The sequence below is a fragment of the Furipterus horrens genome, unplaced genomic scaffold, assembly GCF_987537825.1.
Source record: "Furipterus horrens unplaced genomic scaffold, mFurHor1.1.pri manual_scaffold_4, whole genome shotgun sequence".
Taxonomy (NCBI): Eukaryota; Metazoa; Chordata; class Mammalia; order Chiroptera; family Furipteridae; genus Furipterus; species Furipterus horrens.
The window spans coordinates 193363199-193383958 of record NW_028327174.1 but is presented as its reverse complement, the minus strand read 5'-3'; the positions used below and the strand labels follow the sequence as shown (position 1 = coordinate 193383958).

Sequence of the window (20760 nt, the reverse complement as noted above, 5' to 3'; positions counted from 1 at the left end):
GCTGTTGATCAGGGGCCTCAGTTCTCCTTCCTGTGGCTCTCTCCACATGGCTGTTTGGGCTTTCTCACAGCCAGGCAGCTATGTTTTCTAAATTTGAAAGCATAATTTAAAGATCTCTTAAGATACAGATTCAGAAGTTACTCAGGGTTACTTCTGCAACATATTCTTGGTCAAATGGACCAAAGAGTCAGCCCAGATTGAAATAAAAATGTCAAAATCACACTGCAAAAGAGCATAATGGAGGAGAAAATATTTGCTAGGCATATATCTGATTCATATCTAGAAAATACTGTATAAAGAAATTGCCCTGACCAGTGTTATTCCAACATTTAAAATCCAGAGATTTCAAACAAAAACCTGATTTCCAAATTCTCTTGAAAAACCAAAGATCTGGCAATAGGGCACTGGCAGTGGCATGCATTCTTCAATTTGCTACAGTTCCCACCAGTTACAGGATATAAATACACACACTTATGTCCATACTTGCTTTGTGCCCGGGCTTCTGCAGGCATTCATGCTTTGGGCCCCTGGTTTGGTAACCTTTCCCTTGGAGCAGTTAGAGGTCACCATACATCCACATTCTGAGCCAAAGGTCTAAGCTCTAATGAGTTCTTGGCCTAAAGAGCATGGGTAGGCCACCATATGAGGTAGCTAGAGATACTCTCTCTTATAGGAACAGTGCTGGTCAGGGCCTCTTGGCATCTTAAAATAATTCAAACCTCAGCTCATGGTGCTGCCTTTATGTGAAACCTGAGCTGCTTATATGTAGTGTGGAGTTCTCTACTCCAGCATTTCCTAAAATGTGTTACATGAAAAAAAAAAAAAAAGTTTGGTGGGAAACTCTAGTTTAAATGAAGTTAAATAAGATCTTTGGTTCAAGATTCCCTTGGCTTTAACTAAGTGTAGTGACTCTGGGAAAGAAGGAGCTATGGGCACAAGTGGAGGGTACACCGTTTGCCAGACTTATTTGTCACTTGTTTGTCCATAAAACTCTTCTCTCTTGCAGTATCTCAATTTACTGGCTTCCCAGTAAATTCTGCTGTATTCCATCAGGGAGAACGAGAAAGTTGGCTGCTTTACCTACATTTACTAAAAATTGGAGGAAGGGCTGACAACCTTTTGTGCACACCGAATTTTGCTCTTGTGTGCTAGGGAAAGGGAGGGGCCAGCTGCAGCCTTGGAGAGAGTGAAGACCCGAGTTTTCAGGCCTCTTGCTCAAAATGATCTCTTCTATGCTTTGTACAGATGAGAGAGCATTTGTAAGATAGATTTTCTCTGGGAAGGTGAACTAACTCTGTCTCCTAGCAGAGTGGGGAGAAGAGCAGCAGCACCTAAGGATCTGGCAGGGTTGGGTGGGGTGCTGGGTGATTTAGGTGGGTTGCCATGGATTTCCGTTAACAGAGAGCAGAGGAAGTAGGGAAAATAAGCCAGTAGGAGGTGGAAATAGGTGTGCAAAGCAGAAGGTGGGAGGGGTGAATGCAGAGTGCCCTTACTTCAGTTATGTTGAGGTTGCCTCTTCTGCTAAGGAAAAGGGTCTCCTTTGACACATGGGAGGCTGGGCACTGAAAGGAATTTATTTAGTTGGCAAAGGAGATGAAGATCCAATTTACCATAACCATATAGAAATGAAAATGGAACCAAAGTGGTTTCTTCCATGTTGGTTTTGCTGGATTACTTGGACAACTTCAGACACCTTATTTAGATAATAAAGGAAAGGAAATTCCACTATTTTTAGTGCCTATTATTTGCACAGGGTCTTCAATGTCTTATCCATTTAATCTCAGCAAAGCTTTGAGAGAGGAAGCTGGTAGATGTCAGTTCACGCTTTTCATTGCTCTCTCCTCCCTCCCTATTAAATAATAAAAGAAGCATGTTTTCTCACCCACCTTTCCAGGTGCCTGTCAGTGATGACCTTGTTGTCCGTACTGGATATAGCAATGGCTTGGCTACAGTGCAGGTAAGTATTTCATTGACAACCAACCTATTTGGGAATTAGGCGTCTGCTTACACTAAGTAACATGTAATAGAGTAGGGACTCTGCCACAGTTGCAGGTATCTGGGCTTTGGTGAGTATGACTCAACTAGGATTCATGTAGCTGATTCTTTTTAGCTATCTTGGTAGCTGTCCTCACAATTTTTTTTGGAAAGTAGCTTTTTTTAAACCTTGTATTATATAGTCTGTGTATTTGTGAAAATTACATAATTATATATGCAAGCTTGGGCAAAAGTAGGTTTGCAGTTGTTTATATGGAAAATAATAGAATAATTAATATATAGTAATACAAGAGTAAACTGTGTTTCACATACTCACAACTGCAAACCTACTAACCAACCCCCTACCCTGTACATGGATATTTACAATTTTATGCTTGCATGTGTATATATACATATACATGTGTGTATCCATACACACATATATACATGTTTTCTATGATTAGTAATATAGTCACATTTCACTTATCCAGCATCATTGGGGATTGATATGTATATACATGGACATACATAAACAGCTTAGGAAAACCCGCCACTAAATGGCTAAAATAAAATGAAACATGTTTTCTGAGCATAAATTAAAATTCTACTGATGATTTTAGTTATGCTCTTATCCGTAGGACATTTATTCCTTCAAAGATTGCATGGGTGGGGGTAGATTGTCCACTTTTCTGTCACTTTCAGTTGCTGTTAATATAACTACTGACAATAACCCTGCCCGTCCATACACACCCATAATTTGTTGTTTACCACGGCGGTATACGGGGTGGGAGAAAACGACACTTTCTTGGAGTGTTACATGTAAAATTGGAGTGTACACATTCAAAACTGAGAATCTTCTAAAGTTTTCTGCAGAATGAGGTGCTCCGATTTAACTACATGGAATTTGGGCCGAAATTCTGCCCGGCCCGGGGTCAGCTCTTGCTCACTCTGGGCTCCTCAGCTACGTTTCAGGTTATGGAGTGGCCTGAAAGTCCAGCTGCTGAGAAAATAGGTCTTTAATGTGTGCCATTTGCACTGAATTTTGAAAATGACCCTTTAAGCATCCATCGCATGTATAGCAGCAGCCCTGCCACGATGACACCCTTTTCACTTTCCCGTTTGAAATGAAATTTTCTTGCTCACTGGTCCCAATGTAGGTAAGAACTGTGGTTCACAAAATCGGTATCTCTGAGGAATTTTGCAGCTTTTATTTGAAAATTGAAGCCCAGGACATGGAAGGTAAAACAGCGTGATTTACACTGTCAATATGTCTAAGCATAACGAATGTCAGGCAGCTTCCCTGATTAGAAAATTGTGCTTGCCCCCAAATCAAAATTTTTTAATCAAATTCTTTAGCAGGTTGGCGTCAGAGTAAACATTACTGCCATTTATTATAATAGAAGTAACTCTTTAATAATACTTGGAAACTGATATTAAATGACTTAATAACTAACCTAAAGGTATGCACTATTGATCAAGAAATTGTTCTGATTAATTTACTTTTTAAGAATGAAACTAATTGTCTTGGCCAGGTGGCTCAGTTGGTTGGAGTGTCATCCTGTATACTAAAAGGTTGTGGGTTTGCTTCTCAGTCAGGGCACATACCTGGGTTGTGGGTTCGATTCCTGATCAAGGCACATATGGGAAGCAACCAATTGATGTTCCTGATGTCCATGTCTCTGTCTCTGTCTCTCTCTCTCTCTCTTCCACACCACCCCGTCTCCCTCTCCCTCTCTTCCCTTTCCTCTCTCTCTAAAATCAATAAACATATCCTTGGATGAGAATTAAAAAAAAAAAACAAAAAAAAAACGTAACTAGTTGTAAAGTACCCCCCCCCACACACACACAGAAAGGTCTAATTTCAGATCTTTGAATTTCTGTTACTTTTGTATCAGTGTTCCATTCTAGGACCCTGAATTTCCCTATCACCCTATTGGATTTCCAACCCTTATCCTTTCTGTATCCCAAGCGTTCTAGCAAATACACATTTCTCTGCCTCCATGTCCAACTTCGTCTCTCCAATACTTACTGCCTTTCATTAATGTGCCATTTTTTTCTATGCGTGGCCTCCACATTCCTCTTCTGGTGGGCTAGTTCTCCCCTCTCAGTCCAAAAGCAAGTCCACATGCAAGTCCACTCCAGCCCTCCTCTACCCATGACCCCAGGGTCAGGGTGTGTGCTGCTCCTCCATCCTGGTCACTTTCATGTGTGGCTCAGAGACCTGTTCCTACAGGAAGCTTTCCAACCACCCTTAATCAGGCATCTGCTCTTCCTCCCTTCAACCTCCCTGCAAACATGTTACCAATACATTTTTCCCCTAAATGACTCCTTCCTTAATTTGTAAGTTGTTTGAGAGCAGGGAATTATTCTAATGGTTTAAAGACTTCCTGGTATTGTCAGTAGCCATGAATTTTCATTAAAATCACCAAAAGTGCCAACTTCCAAACCACAAATAATTGTTAAGTGTGTCCAGAGATGTGCTCATGAATGATTCTGTTCTGACAGGTTCAAAAGCAGTTAAGAACGGTTTACTCTCATTTCTGTTTGTTTGCTTGTTCGTTTGTTGTCTGTGCTAGCATCCAGCCTCAGAGGCACCTCGGCATACAAGCGCCTGGTCGCATGTGCGAGGTGAGTGCATTTCCACAGAGGGGACGGCAGACTTCAGGAGCTCACAATGGCCATTATACTATTTCTTTACAGTGTTTTGAATTTTAGGATGGCAAGAAGATGCAAAGTTGTTCACCTTTTTAAATGTAGAACCTAACAGGTATTCTTATAGCTATTTACTACACAGAACAGCTTTGTTTTTTGTTCATATATAGTTTTTCCTCCTGTTTTTTGGCCATCTTTTAATTCAAACACTATATATATAACACAAACACACACACACACACAGAGTTGTCCTTCAGAAAGGTGGAGATGTCATGTAAGTATTAGGAAAAGAAAAAGAAAACGATTCTCTCAGAAACAGCTCCTACTCTCTTATTTAGAAAGATCATGAGCGCCCAGCAAAGTCCCTGGCCAGTGACGGCCAGTGGTTCTCGGCTCAGGCTGTGTGCTGAAGACAGCGGGGAAGCTCTGAGAACTGCCCAGCAAGCCCGCCTCACCCCTGGAGGTCATTCTAACGGTAGCCGCCGGGTTGAGAACCACTGATGCTGTACCCTCTGCAGTTGAACTCCAGAGGCCTCAACTGGCCACTGAAGCTGTTTCCTGTCGCTGCTAAGTAACAGTTTACCACACATTTAATGCTTAAAACGACCCAAATTTATTATCTTACAATTGTGGAGCTCTTTCTTAAAATCAAGGTGTCGTCAGGGCTGGCGTCCTTCTGGAGGCTCCAGAGGGGAATCCCCTTCCAGGTTCTAGAGGCCACCTCCCTGCATCTTCGCAGCCGGCAGCACGGCCTCTTCTGGTCTTTCTCTTGGACTCGGACTCCTGCTGCCGTCATCACTGCTCCTTCTCTGACTCCCCTGCTTCTTTTCCTTGTAAAAGACCCTTGTGATTACATTGGGTCCACCCAGATAATCCCCAATAATCTCCGTATCTCAAGATCTTTTCATATAATGACATCTGCAAGTCCCTTTTGCTATGTAAGGTAACAAATGCACAGGTTCAGGAGGTTAGCACCTGACATCTTTGGGGGCCATTATTCTGCTTTTACCACTCCCACCATTCTCAAATGTTTAATAAAATGTAGGGTTTTGAAAATATGTGCATTTTCCCTAGCAATCACAGTGAGTAAGTCTGTTAGTGGCAGAGCCAAGACCAGAAGACAAGCTTCTTCTCTCTTCATTTCATCACCCCTCAGTGCCTCCTGTTATGTTCTGTTGCCTTGATTCCTCCTGTTCTCAATAACAGTGATTTCAATGGGTATTTTGCTGTTTTTATTTATAATCAAACTTGATGTCAAAGCACTCAGTATGGATAAGTTAGAAATTCCATAGAGTTGTGTTATTAGAGCTGAAAAGAATTTTAGTAATGATATTGTAATTCCCTTAATCTAGACACAAAGGAGCTGAGATCCACAGAGGTGAACTAACCTGCCAGGTTCTCACAAAGTTAGAGGCAGAGCTAGGGCTTCACACCGCAGACCTCGCTGCCCACTCTAGAATCTAAGCCACTGCCTCTACTCAGTGAATTTCAGACCACTGACCTCAGGAACAGCACGTTGTTTCTCCCCGCCTTCCTGGCCATGTCCCAGCTTTGTTTGTGGTCCCAGCCCAGGCACTCTCTTCTCAGGATTCCTGCACCAGACAGTCTGCTCACAATCCCTGCTTCCTTCCTTGGCCCACCTCTGCTGTCTGTTCCCCATCCAACACCACCCCTTAGGAATTTTCTAATGTCTTTCCGTTAAGGTCACCCTTTCCCAGTCATCTTCCTTCCTCCAAACAGCCACTGCTGCTCTCTTCTGGGGAAGGGGTGTGATCACAGGGGGGTGTGAGCAAGCTTGTTCTGGGTAGAGCTTGAATCAATGCACAGGGCCCTGCAGGGGGCCCCGTAGAGCAGGCACAGGAAGCACTCTCTGATGGTGGAGCGCTCTGATGGGACAGCCTCTGCCATGAGTGTTCAAGTGACCTTCGGCAAATCAGTTAATAACTCTGGGCCTCCTCTGCAAAGCAAGGATATTGAGTAATCTGATCGCGAAGTGTCTTCCAGTTCTAATGTTCCCCAATTCTGCTATATATAAGGGGGACCCCAAAAAAGGGAATTTATTTATTAAAAATTGTGTATTTATTCTTACATTTTAAAACTTCAGGCACCTTCAAAGTTCTCTCCATTTGATGCAACACACCCATCGAGACCTTTTTTCCATTGTTCAAAACACTTCCTGAACTCATGATTTTTAGGCCTTTTTGTGCTTCTGTAGTTTTGTTTGTTTGTTTCACCTCTTCTGCATTGGCAAGATATTTGCCTTTGAGGACCTTTTTCATTGGGGAAACAAAGAAAAGTCGCTCAGGGTGAGATTGGGTGAATAAAGAGGGTGGGGCATGGCAGTCATGTCATTTTTGGTCAAAAACTGCTGAACATTCAGCACACCATAGGCAGGTGCACTCGTAAATCACCCGTCACAAAATGGGCAAACATGTTTAAAGAGTTTTCAAAAAAATTCACTGAAGCCAAACACAGCCTCTCACAAGAACATCAACTGGTACAGTGATACAGATGGGTTCCTAGAACACTCACCTAGCAGGGGAAGCCTGTGCTACAAGGGGCCTGACCTCCACAAGATAATCAGAAGGTAATTCCAATTTTGGGGGGAGTCCCCCCTCATATAGTGTGGGGCAAAAGTGTGTTTACAGTTGTAGGTATGCAAAACACAGAGTTTATTCTTGTATTCCTATTTATTAATTATTGTATAATTTTCCGTACAAACAACTGTAAACCTAATATCTCTCCACCTTGTATAAAAAGGCTCTAATCAAAAACTCATTCATTTGAATTCATTGACAGAAGGCCTAAGTCCAGATTGTTAATACACAAAAGAAAGCAAATAGAGATGTAATATTGAATATTCTATAGTTTGGTTTTTGCAAACTGGGGACCAAATGTTCAGAAAAGCCAGATGGAATATTAGTTCTGAAAAGCTGAAGTTACATTGGCTACATTATAGTACTTATTCATGTGAGAAATTCTTTGCCTTCTAACATTCTCTCTCCTGATTTCAAAAACGCCAGCGCAGTCTCTGTGTTCAGTCTCTTTCGTGTACTAAGCTTTTTACAGCCTCTCTGTCGTATTTATACGAAAAGGAAAAAGGATTTTATTTCTCTTCTTGTCTTGGAACAAAATGCCTTTGGTAAAGAGTGCTGTCTTTGGCAGCAGGCAAATGGCTTCTTAAAAGGAAGGTTTCTGTTCCACGGTTGAAACCGTCACCATGGCAATCAGTCGCCGAGGCTCCAACAACTTTTCATAGATACTTTCCACTCAGGAGGCCCTTTTCTATCCTGTTGACAGAGTCTTTGCATCTGTGAGCAAGGGTTCTCTGCTTCTGGCGATACTCACACATCCAATTAGGGGCATGTCCGGATGTCCATATTACATTCCAAGTTGCTTTATAGTCTGTTTAAATTGTTAATCTGGTGAAGAATGGACTTAAAATTTTAATAAGCCTGAAATCTTATGTTTTAAATTATTTCAGTAAATATTACACCAAAACTCTGAATACGGTCTGCTTTGTATATGGTCTATGAAATGTGATTGGGGACAAGAGATCCTCTGTCAACTCACTAACTCAAGTAATACCTCCCAATTCACTGATACTTATTCCTTTAAGTGGATCAATCCACTTTCCCCATGTGAAGCTGTTTTCCCAGTTTCTTCCTTTAATCCTGGCTTCCCTTTCAAGTTCTGCTCTTGAACATCCAGCTGCCCCTGACTCATCTGGAGGTGAAGCTGGAACCTGAAACTCGGTCTTTGCAGAACCACAGGCACTCTGCCCCTGTCCCTGGTCCTGGAGCCACCAGCTTGCCCCTTTTATAATCTTCTAACTCTGCTTAAACTTCAGAATTGCAAAGATAAATTTAAAACACAGGTTTATACTTCCTCACAGTTAATATTAGAAATAAGAAAATGAGTTCTAAAAAGGGATGGTAATCTGTGGAAATCTCTCAGCACTGCAATACAGCCCAAGTTTTCTGAATTCCCATTTCATTGTTCTTTTCTCTCTGACCAGCAACAAAGCAAACCAAAAAAGCTTTCATTTTACTCCTTTTACTTTACTCCTTAGCTTCTCCACAAGCACAATTCTTAGCCAAGGGATAGTCCATAAAACATTTTTTAAAATAAAGTGTTAATTGTGGAAAATTTAGAATATAGAAGCACGGAAAAGAGATGGTCACTTATAATTTCACCATACAGAAAAAAATAGCTGGTAATATTTTAGCATATTTCCTCCCACTGTTTTCCTCATCATGCTTATTGAATCTTTTCCCAATACACAACTAATTTTCTTCTTTGAATATGCTGTGTTAGAAAAAATACAAAAATGAGAATCAAGAGACAGGCAGCTCTAAAGCTAACCAGTAATGTGATCTTGGACCAAGTGTCTTAAGAGCTTGGACTGTACGGCTTCTGTGATCTCTTCCAGCTCTACTGAGATTACCCATCATGTGGGTAAAGCATTATTATAGATGACTAAACAGTCTCTTACACCTTAAAATTCTGAAACTGCCATCATATATTTTAGTGGAGATCCAACTTTGAAAATTAAAGCCTACTAAGGAATATGGCTTTTTCTTAAAGAATCTTATCCATTTATTTACTCTATTTTCTAAACTCTTAATTATTTTAGCTACAAGCCCAGCAGAGAAGAATCATCATCTGGGTCCTCCCATGCAGTGATGGACATCTCCTTGCCTACTGGAATCAGTGCAAACACGGAAGACTTAAGAGCTGTAAATGTTTTTTGTTTTTGTTTTTTTAATATGGTTATGAATTTTTGGTTTTCTTGACTGCATTGTTTTACAAAGATATTTTCTCTCATTCTACTATGTCACTTTCACAGAATCACCCAGAATGTTCTTCCTGAAGCAACAATCTACCTAAGTTTTGATTTTTCAGTGAAGTTGTTGCTGGTATAAATGTGTTCTTGTGGTGTCATGAGAAAGGAATTTCAAAGGGCATGTGCATAGAAGTTTAAGTGTAGTGGCAAGATTTATTGGGGTGAAGGGAACTAATACGCTTTCATGGATGTAGAAGGTGGGCGAGCTCTGGTAGCAAGTGCTCTGAGATCCTTGATAATCCTCCATATATTTTCTTGGTTTTTGGGAATGAGCAGGCTTTCTTTCAAACTATCCAACCGAATTCCTGATTCTCCCAAGGTTGTTTTGGGCCCTCCCCCTAACCAACTCCTTTCCTGGATTTTCTGGGGTTTTATGCCCTTATCCAACCTGACCCCCCCTCCCCATGATTTTCCTAGGCTAAATTCCCCCCCTTATGTCACTATTTTGGCTCCAATTCACATGCTCCAAAGTTCTGCATCAGTTGGCTTCTATCGCACATGGGCATACCTCCCCCTGCGCCATCTTGGCTTCTACCATACATGTGCCCAGGAAAGGAATTTCTCCTGCTGTTTTTATCCCTCCCTTATTAATCCCTGTTAATCCCAGCTAATGACTAGCAGCCAGTTTTTCCTGCCCACTTTGGGGACTAAGTCCCCTTGGAGGAGGACGTAGTGGTCCCCTGGGGAGACTGTGAATGCTGTGGCACCCTAGTAAATTGGGTTTAATGTCCCATTCAGCTCCCTCGTGAATCAGATTTAATGTCCAATTCCATTTGCTCCCTTCCTTAACTAATTGGCTGCCTACACTAATAAAGCAAGGGCATATATTTCCATGGCACAAAAACTGTGAGTGCATGTGATAACATGTTCCAACTTTTTAAAGAGAAGGAGCTGCTCTTCATCTTCTTTGAATAGTGGCTTATATCCCCACAATCTAAAATCTTATCATTGGGTAAGTGCAGTTAAACAAAAAGATCATAAAATTAAATTCAAGCTTTTCTCTTTACTCCTTTAGCTTGTGGAAGGGGTGGATCAACTATTAAGTGATTACCAAATCAAAGATGGACATGTTATTCTGCAACTGAATTCAGTAAGTTCTACCTCCCATTATTCTTTATTTCTATTACTATTCAAAATGTACAAGCTAAAATATTTCAATCACTTCTCTCTCATAACTTTCTTAAACCTTGAATTTGCCAAACAGATTCCTTCCAATGAGTTCCTCTGTGTTCGATTTCGGATATTTGAACTTTTTCAAGTTGGGTTTCTGAATCCTACTACTTTCACAGTGTATGAATACCACAGACCAGGTAACCAACTCTACTCTGAAATTTCTTTAGAGGACTATTTTGTATTCATTACAGAACCTTTAGAAATCCACTAGAGGCCTGTCAATTTCATATAGTGCCTCTCCCAGGCTCACGCTTCACAAAAGTCCCAACTTGGACATATAAACTATAGCAGGACTTTGAGAAAATCATTTCATCTCTTTGGTCCTCAGTTTCTTCATTTTTTAAATAACTGAATTAGATCGCCCCCAGATTTTAAATTCTTTACCTCTAGTTTATCTTTGGTGCTTATTTTCATTACCCATCTCCTTTTTAGAGAAACCTGCTTATTCTCCAACTTCCTTAATTCTCCCAGAATCAACTTCTACTCTGTCTGTATTCTCATCACATTTTGCAGAGAGCTCCATTAGGGTAGTTGTTACATTCACATTGCATCGTAGTTATTTGTTTGTATGTCTTTCTCAGCAACCCCAGGCAGAATATTTCCATCCATTGTATCCCTAGTATCTAACACAATGTCAGGTCCATAATGTGTACTGATAAATGTTAAATGAATGATCCAAATTTAATCACTCTGCCACTTCTGAGAATATTAAGTGATTGGAGAGCGCTCTGGTTCGCAAGACAGCTGACTCCACTTTGGACAGTTCTGGTTCTTAGAAAGTTCCTAGAATGAACCAAACTCTGACACCTATTCACTCTAGTTTTAACTTCTGAAATTACATAGAACATACTTAACCCCTCTTCCCCTTGAGAGATAAAATACATGAGCACATGCGCACGCACACACACACTTCTCCAGTCTAGACAATTACAATTCTTTTAATAGATTCTCATGTAACATAATTTATTTCCTCTCATTCATGAAAGCACCAAATATTTTCATTCTAAGAAATGAATGTTCCACAGTAAAATTTCAAGCACAAAAGGGAAGATCATTTTGAGGATAGAGGGGCCCATGCCAGGACAAGCAATTCAAAAATTAACCTCCATGGGCCTTTCCTACAAAAAGAAGGGTTTGGAATTGGTGATTTCTAAGACCCCATTGGCAAGATTCATGGAGTGGTAAATATATTGTGCATTGATCACGCCCCTTCTCCTTACTATGCTCTTATTGCCACAGAAAAGAAATGCACCATGTTTTATAGCACATCCAATAGCCAACTTCAGAAAGTCTGTGAAGGAGCAACGTGCAAGTGTGTAGAAGGTAAACTTCTTTTAACACGTTTAGGCTGTGTGCTTGTTTTAAAGCAGCCACTCATAATCCAGGGCTAATCTGGGGGAAGCTGTGTGACACACTGTCTTATCTCAAACGTAGAAATGTGATCTCAGCTGATTGAAAGCTGATTCCTTGAGCACTGTGAAGCTACTTCTCAGCAGCTCCTGAACAACCTGATATTTTCTAGTGTCCAGAGGTGGAGAAACACTATCCAGATGGTTGTTGGCATTCAGAGGGATAATATGATGTGAAATTCTTACTTTTCACCCTGTCTTTCTTATATAATAAGACTACAACCAAAGAAAAGAGGTTCCTCTTTCTTTTCCCTTGTCCTTCCCAGTTAGTGAATTCTCCATTCGGTCCTTACAAATCCAAGCCTTGGATTAGTAAAGACCTAGAGCTCACAAATAATCACCTGACTGCAGAAGGATCTGGGTTGGTTGGTTTGCTTTTATTTTGTTTTTCCAAATTCTTAATATCTACACATTCCTTAAGTACTTGTTGCACCATTTTATAACTGCAAATCAGGGAAGTTATCATTTTGTTCCTTCAAGGGACTTCTGATTGTACTTAAAATGGGACATTTTCCTCGATTTGTCATTGGAAGTATATACATTTCTGAAAAGCTGACCATGGAGTGACTCTCCATTCTAAGAATAAGTCTCACATTCAAGATCTTGCTTTCATTTGTTTTCTTTGGTTTTCCTTTATATAATGTTTCACTTTATGAGAGAGGAGAAAATAGACAGGTCTTAGGAACCTAGTATTTACAAATTTATATTAGATGGCCTTCAAGCTCATGGGCACTGTGATTACTCCCCAAAAGACTGTGCGTTCTCACATTAACCTTTTCCCATTTTTCACAAAATCCAGCTGACTGTGGACAGATGCAGCCAGAACTGGATCTGACAATTTCTGCAGAGACCAGAAAAAAGACAGCGTGTGCACCAGAGATTGCATATGGTAAGTTCAAAAGTTCAATATCTAGTTCCATTAAACATGACATTTTATGAATACATAATCAGTTAGGGAGATCATATGGATACAACAGTCCATGTATTCCTTTGAAGGAAAATGCTGTTTGGTTCCAGCATTAACATGCAAAGTTATTTATCCTTCAGCAAGCAACGTGATTTTCATTAAAAATGATGGAAGTGATGTGCGCACCCAGCCAAGATACTTTACTCCAATAGACTCCATTGAATTAAAGGCCCTGAAATATATTTAAAGAGAATTTTTGAAAAGCCGCAAAAGTATAAGATTTTACTAATAACTCTATTCTTCCAGTTAATGGAGCAGAGGCAGAGACAATGGTGGTTTTACGGTTTGTTTAAAAAAAAAAAAAAGTCTCTTCAAAGACACAGTAAAAATATCAGTACTAAATAATTTTTAATATATGTAGAATTTCAATCCATGTTTGAGACTCCGTTTCAAGAGGATCATCTCCTTCTGACTGTCCAGAGCTCAGCACTGAATTAAATGCCCAAGTACAGTTGTAGTATTACCTCAAATTCCTCATAGAATTAGTTCCTTTATTGTCTATCCATAGTTTCTGATGTTTATTTCTGGATGTTTTAAAAAAGAGGGAGAGCGTATTGCACACTAACTCAAATATTTTCTTGGTAATTATAGGGCATAATTTATTAACAAAAAATCAGTACAGTTGATTCAGCATTATGTGTTTACCAACTGCTTTCATATAGCTTCTCATTGGAGTCCCATACGACGCCTTTGAGGTAACAGAGGATCATCCTTATTTTACCAGTGAAGAAACTGAGGCTCAGGGGAATGAAATAATTTTCTCAAAGCCATGCAGGAAGTACATAGTAGAACTAGGAGCCATCCTGGTCTCCAGTATGACTTTCAGTATATTACACTAAATTCTCTTAATGGAAATACAGCCTTCAGGATGAATTTTGTGTGGTTTATAGTCTTTCTTTCCTTTTACTTCCACCTGATTTTAAAAACAAAAAACAAAAAACTAAAAAGTGGCCCAACTCAGCCAAGACACGCTGTAGTTTTTAAAATACATTGAGATCTGAAGAAAATACTCTTATTGTTTTAGCAGACAAAAATTTCATTGAACTATTTCTTTCTTCCATTTTAGAACTATTTAAATGCCTTAAAGTCAGAAATCTATTTAACACAGTGAATAAATACAAGCTGGATTTAGTTTATTACATTAAAAAAAAACTTAGCTGACTTTTTGGGAGACTATGGGTTTTTGCTGAAATAATAGAATAGAAATAAAATAAAATAGTTTCCTCTCTCCACCTATGCCCACAGTAGGTGCATGGCTCATATCCACCATAAAGATTTATGAATCTAAAATTCAGAACAGTTTTTATCAATTTTAAGCCACTAATTTACACAGCCTTTTTTTCCACAATGATTTCATTCATTCATCTATTATGTATTTTCTTAAAAGTAATAAACTATATCCAGATTGCATTTATTCTCTGTGTTAAAATAGGTTTCTGATATTTAGCTAGCTTGCTAGGATCTCAAAAATGGACAAAGCTTTTAGGTCTTTCAACCCCATCAAAAGCAAAAATAAAAGGATCTTTTCTCAGGCCACATGGAAGGGATGGGTCCCTTCAAGCTGGTCATTCCTGAACTCAGGTGAAACACACCACGAATGCCTGAATGAAGAGAAACAGCATTGGGTATGACTCATGTCAGAGAGTTGCCAACCCAAGCCGAGTCAGAAAACAGAATCCTATCAAAAATCAAAGATCAGAGCCAGTAGAGGTATCTGAGGAATTGAGGAATCGAAGCAAGAGAACAAGGAGGCTCACAAGGACAGCCTGAATGTGCTCATGCAGAGAAGGAAGAGGCTCTTCAAAGTTCCCCATGGGCATGATCTACTAATCTTACAGGATCAGAATCTGAACTTTATATCTAACAAAGTCTCATTTTGTTTGTGTTGTGTATTTCTGTCTTTTAATATTGTTCTTATCATAGTCAGCCTGTTCTAGAACAGTGGCCAGCCAGGGCTAATGATTCTAAGTAGAATGAATCATTAGAATAATTAATGATCAGTGTAATCGGACTGAGAGTACTTAGGAAGGCTTCATGGAAGAAGAAATAAGATCTGCCTCAGGAGGCCCATAAGAGCTTGCCATGCTTCATTTCTCATTTGTCTGACAAACTCTTGACTTCTACTGGAAATGACATTAGTGGTATTTAGCATGAACTGTTGTCGTTTTCTTTTTTACCAGCTTATAAAGTTAGTATCACATCCGTCACTGAAGAAAATGTTTTTGTCAAGTACACTGCAACCCTCCTGGATGTCTACAGGGCTGGTGAGAATTCACTCATTCATTTTTCCATTCAACAAATATTTAGTACTTACTATGTGCCAGGCATTTTATTAGGCACAGAGGATGCAACTTGAATAACACAGCCAGAGTTACTATCATCATAAAGCTTATATTATGTAAGAAGACACATTTTTAAAGAAAAGAAATGGATAAAGAAATCAAACAATTATAAAAATAAAACTGCCCTGTTTGTAAAGTATGTTAAGAAACATTTGCATACTTTGTTATCTCTTCATCCTGGGTGTACATTCCTAATATATGTGTATTTTAAAGTTATACAAATACCAAAACACCACACACTTAACAACTTACACAAGAATTGCTGCACACTAACAATAAATCAAAATAAAAACAAAACTATTTAGAATCAAGGGCAACTATGCAGTTCAAGGATAATGATAAATTGGGTGAGGATATACATCAATGATTAAAAAATTAGTGATTGCTGAAACTGAGGTTAATTAACCATCTTCTCTTCACCTGGATATGCTTGAAATTCTGCATAAAAAAAGCTTTAAAAAATAATGGTGAGGCACCACACAGCCACACTGCTAACCATGTAGGGAAGAACTGGCAAATAGTGCTGAGAATGTTGTTTACGTGTCGCTGTGAGAGGAAGTCATATATTAATGGCGATTGGAAAAGCCTAAGAAAATCAGCTTGAAATAATTAATGTGTGTTCTAGAATGTGTATTACTAATGAAGTTGATTGTTTACACAGTTACTGTTGTATACTATTTACCAACACGTTCAGAAATTTTTCAGAATTTAATAATTAGAATAATTCTGCCAGAGTTTGATAACTAACTGGAGATCAGTCCAGAATATATAGCAATGAACTAGACCCAGTCCCTGCCTCAAGAAGTTCCCAGCCTAGCTGAGGAAACAGACATGTGGAGTGAAACATTGTGGTAGAAATTCAAGTATAATGGGCGCCAGGGGACAACAGATACTTGTGACAAAGAGCATCAAGGAGTGTTTACTGGACACTGTGAGAATTGAAGATGTGTTCAAAGATGGATAGAAATTCAACAGGCCAACATGGGGAAGAATGCATTCCAGGCAGGGAGCCCGCTTCTTGGCTACTTCGGAGTTCTTTGGGAATCACAGTTATTCTCCTTAAAATTGTCTAGGTCTTTTACATATCTTCTACTTTTCTACAAAGTTTCCCATTGCCAGCTACCAACTACTTTTTACTTTTGCTATACAGCATATGAAGATTAATATTGTTCAGCTATAGAGAGGTTCTTTTCATTCCTGCTCTACAAGAGTAGTAATAACAAGCAAATATATAGTGCTTACTTTATATAGAGTTTATGCACTTTTCATATGTCAATTCACTTAATCTCACAGCAGTTTTACAAGGTGGGTTTTATTGTCATGCTCATTTTTCAGATGAGGGGGCTGAGCCCTTACACAGAGGGCATAAACCATTTGTCCAGGGTCACACAGCCAGGAAGTGGCAGAATGGGTGTAACCCAGACACCTGAGTCTGCAGTCTGAACCATGCGGCAGTTGTTGCTCTCCAGTAGCAATTAGCCCCTCAATATAAATTTACACTCACTAACAAATAGCCATGAGGGACCGAAATGCTTAAGAGAGTTTATAATAGTGACACTGTAATAGGAATGTGATAACTTTCCTTGTATGTCTCTCAGGCGAAGCTGCTGCTGAGAAAGACTCTGAAATCACCTTCATTAAAAAGGCAACCTGTGTTCATGCTGACCTACAAAAAGGAAGACAGTATTTAATTATGGGTAAAGAAGCGCTCCAGATAAAACACAATTTCAGTATCAAGTAAGTCGCCAATATTTTGGAGTCTGTAATTTATTCTTAAATACACTACATGTTTCTTATATGCCCTGCTGTTAACAAACAGCAGGGCGCATTGGGAGCATAAGTGCAATAATATGAGTTTAAAACAAAGAACTCTTTAAAACCATGAGGGCAGCTGAGGACTCGCTGACAGATAAACCAAAGTGCCTGGGCCTGGAGATGAATCTGAGGGGTGTTCATCAGAACCCCCAATGCTTCATCTCCCTGAATAAGTTCTCGGACTACTCTGTTTGTGAAGAGAAAAATGTTTAAATACGCATTTTCTATCATTTTTTTAAAAAACAGCCATGCTTGCCTTTAACTGTAGGAGTCCCAAGCAGCTTCATGACCATCAGGGGCCTGAGGCCTTCCCACGGGAGGCGGGTCCAGAAGGGTTCAGCCAACATCCTGACCCCGGGCACCTGGCAGCTGAGCTCAGTCAAAGCCGGTCCTCCTTTATTTGTGGCTATGTTCACAAATGCTTCGCTTTCATTTTTTCTTGACAGGTACATCTACCCTTTAGATTCCTCTACCTGGATTGAATATTGGCCTACAGATACAACGTGTCCATCATGCCAAGCATTCATAGCTAATATAGATGAGTTTGCCGAAGACATCTTTTTAAACGACTGCGAAAATGCCTGAAAAGTTCATATACGTACAGTTTTCACTATGGATTCCTGTTGTTGAAGTTTCTTGATTCCTTTTTTTTTTTTTTAAACATTCACAGCTGGTCCTATTTGAAAAGCTCACTCTACTTAGAATTAGTGGTACTTGCTTTTATTAGAGAATGGATTTAAGAGCTGTAGCTTTCTGAAATAACATGGCCTTGGGGGGCATGGAGACAGATACTCATTCCAAGGTTATTGGACACCAGAAGCAATAAATTGGACCATCTAAAACCTACCTCTCAGGAATGTTTGCTGGGGACAAAAGAATAGCCCATTGAAATGTAGTATCTTATAAAAACACAGGCTCTGCTTAAAAGAAAACACCAAGGAACAGAAAACTGATCATTAAAGCCTGCCTTCACTTTCAAAATGAGCAAAAAAGCGGAAAAGAGTGTTAATTTATGCTAGGTCGGCTTCACCCTCACAAAGACAGGCAAATTGAGAGAGGTGGAGAAGACGGCAGCAGAGACCTGAGAAGGCCTAACCTCAGAGCCCTTGGCAAACTGAGAAGGTAGAGAGTTTGGCCTTGCCCTTCCCCCACCTGTTGCCCTTGCCTTACCCATTCAGGGTTCCTCTACTCCCTTCCCCTCCCACCCAGCATGTATTCGTTTCCCCAGGAACTCACTCTTGCCAATAATTGCTCTCCAGAAATGTGGAGAACAGGACCAATAGAAAGGACATTGGTCCAATTGAGATAGCACGAAGTACATAAAACACAGTGGAGTCACTCATGTCAACCAAGATGGCTGTCAGTCAGCCATGACACTGTGGTTCAAGAGGGAAACTACCTAAGTCAGAGCAAACATGTCTGGCAAGGAAACACACCTAAGATATCTGCACATGTGGTCAGAACAGCCAAGTCTGCAGATCAGGACCACCCGTAGATAGGCTCCTAGGGAAATTCCACACTTGCCATCAGGGGTGTCAAGCAAAACAGCCATGTACCATTCATAGGTTCCTGGGCAAATTTCCCACTTGGCATCAGGGGTGCCAAGACATTTATCAAAAAGACCCAGGAGGGTGGAGTGCACCACTTTCTAGGTGTAACTGAAGGAAGTTCCAGACCACTGCTGAGACAGCCGAGCTCCACGCACCAGAGTGCTGTTCCACGCTGCACTGATCTCCCTTGACATTGGCTGCCGGAGGCTCTGCCCTGCTGGACTGAGGACTTCATTTCCCCTGCCCACCTGGCTCCAGAGATCCTTGCAAGATGCTGACAGCTCCTTTGCTCACTGTGCTGTCTCCCGGACCTGCAGACTGAGACTCTGGGACTCGGGTTCGTTAACCCCCATTGGTAACTATGTGTGTGTGTGTTACAATTCTCTTAGTTTGTTAAAGTGTGAGTAGGATATTAATGTATGTTGGTGTTCTACTTTGAGTGAGCCCACATTCAATAAAAGCTGAGTGAATAGCATAGTTACTGAGTGTGACTCTTGTCTATTTCTTGGTGTCAGGCTGCTCAGCAGGGAGCTAGCCAAGCAGTTGCCCTGCTGACTTATAGGAAAGGCTATTCCACCAACCTACACTCATGAAAAGAGAGGCAGGCCCCAGTGTAGCAACCCGGTGAAAAGAAACTGTAGTCATCAGGAGACCTTTGTTCTAGCCCCAAGCAGGTGTCTGAGCCTCAGGTTGAGCTTCATGAAAGAGGATTTATACTGGGTTCATTTTTTTTAATTATTTATTTATTTATTTTTTAAACAATTTTATTTATTTATTTATTTATTTATTTATTTATAGAGAGAAGGGAAAGGAGAAAGAGAGGGAGAGAAACATCACTGTGTGGTTGCCTCTCACACGCCCCCAACTGGGGACCTGACATACAACCTAGTCATGTGCCCTGACTGGGAATCGAACCAGCAACACTTGGTTCGCAGGCCGACGCTCAATCCACTGAGCCACAGCAGCCAGGGCCCAGGTTCATTTTTTAAGTGCGATTTTGCAGCACATTAGAGCTCTCACATATATTCCCATGTAATATCTCAAGCATCTAACAAGGTACAGGAATCATTATTATCCCCATTTTACAGATGAGGACATGGAGGCTCAGAAAGATGAAGCAATTGTCCCAGCCCAGCAAGGGGCAGAGTTGTGACCAGCCCTCAAGGCTCCCTCTCAGTCTAAATACACCTCTCTTCCACATCACTGCACCGTCACATTGCTTGGCAGGTCTCATGTTCTAAGACTAAGGCAGGGCGCAGTTGGGAGTTTCTTAGATATGTATCGTTTAACCAGCCACACTGAAGTATCGCATAGAAATATGACGATAAACTCCAGCTAGAACAGTAACAAGGACTGAAACACATTCTCCTTTTGAAAAATCTGCATTTGGCCAGTTAGTTAAAACTACAGGAAGACTTGCAGTGTGCCTTGTGAGTAATACTAAGATTTTCCACTTCCAGGAACTGAGGGTTTGTTATTTTTATTTTAATGTCAAAGCTCACATTGTAGGCACTCCCTTGGCAAAAACAACTAATGTGTCCAATAAGCCCAAACTCTCTGCCATCAAGGGCAGAGGGCCCCTCCAGAGCAGGCCTGAAGAGTCTCCCCTCACCTTCTTTCTGATGCAGGATGGGGGCGGGGGGACCATGGCAGGGCCCAGGGGCACCAGGGTCTCCTAACTGCTGGGTTGATTGCCTTCTCCCTGAGCACTGTGGCCAGCAGGTCGGGCGACAGTGGCCTAATTCACAATGCAGCTGAGCTTTCAAACATCAAAGCAGACCTCTGTGAGTTAGCCTGGCACCATTTCGAAATCTGTCAGTTCCTCTTCAGCTAAGTCCTTTGCATTTAAACATACTTCCTCAGTGAGGCTTTTGTGTCCCTCCAAACAGGCTGGGGCCCTGACTCAACCCTGCCCTTCTGTTCCTACGCACTTGCAATTATTTACTTAATCGTGTATGTTGAGTGGTGTGTAGCTTCCTGGCTCCACCATGAGCTCCATGTGGGCAAAGTCTGGCTCTGTTCTATTCTCCAC

The 20760-nt window shown here is 40.7% G+C and overlaps 1 protein-coding gene across 1 annotated transcript in view; it reads left to right on the top strand.

The window, feature by feature from the left end:
- LOC150013628 (complement C5-like) overlaps positions 1 to 18343 on the top strand; it is a 91692-nt gene extending 73349 nt beyond the window's left edge. Inside the window, exons 31-41 of the mRNA XM_090274651.1 lie at positions 1895 to 1957; positions 3132 to 3213; positions 4551 to 4602; positions 9263 to 9365; positions 10488 to 10562; positions 10677 to 10782; positions 11885 to 11968; positions 12854 to 12943; positions 15202 to 15285; positions 16962 to 17100; positions 17625 to 18343. Coding sequence (XP_090130777.1) covers positions 1895 to 1957; positions 3132 to 3213; positions 4551 to 4602; positions 9263 to 9365; positions 10488 to 10562; positions 10677 to 10782; positions 11885 to 11968; positions 12854 to 12943; positions 15202 to 15285; positions 16962 to 17100; positions 17625 to 17763 — 1017 coding nt within the window. The 3' untranslated portion in view covers positions 17764 to 18343. The remainder of the gene's footprint in view (positions 1 to 1894; positions 1958 to 3131; positions 3214 to 4550; positions 4603 to 9262; positions 9366 to 10487; positions 10563 to 10676; positions 10783 to 11884; positions 11969 to 12853; positions 12944 to 15201; positions 15286 to 16961; positions 17101 to 17624) is intronic.
- The last annotated feature ends 2417 nt before the right edge of the window (positions 18344 to 20760 follow it).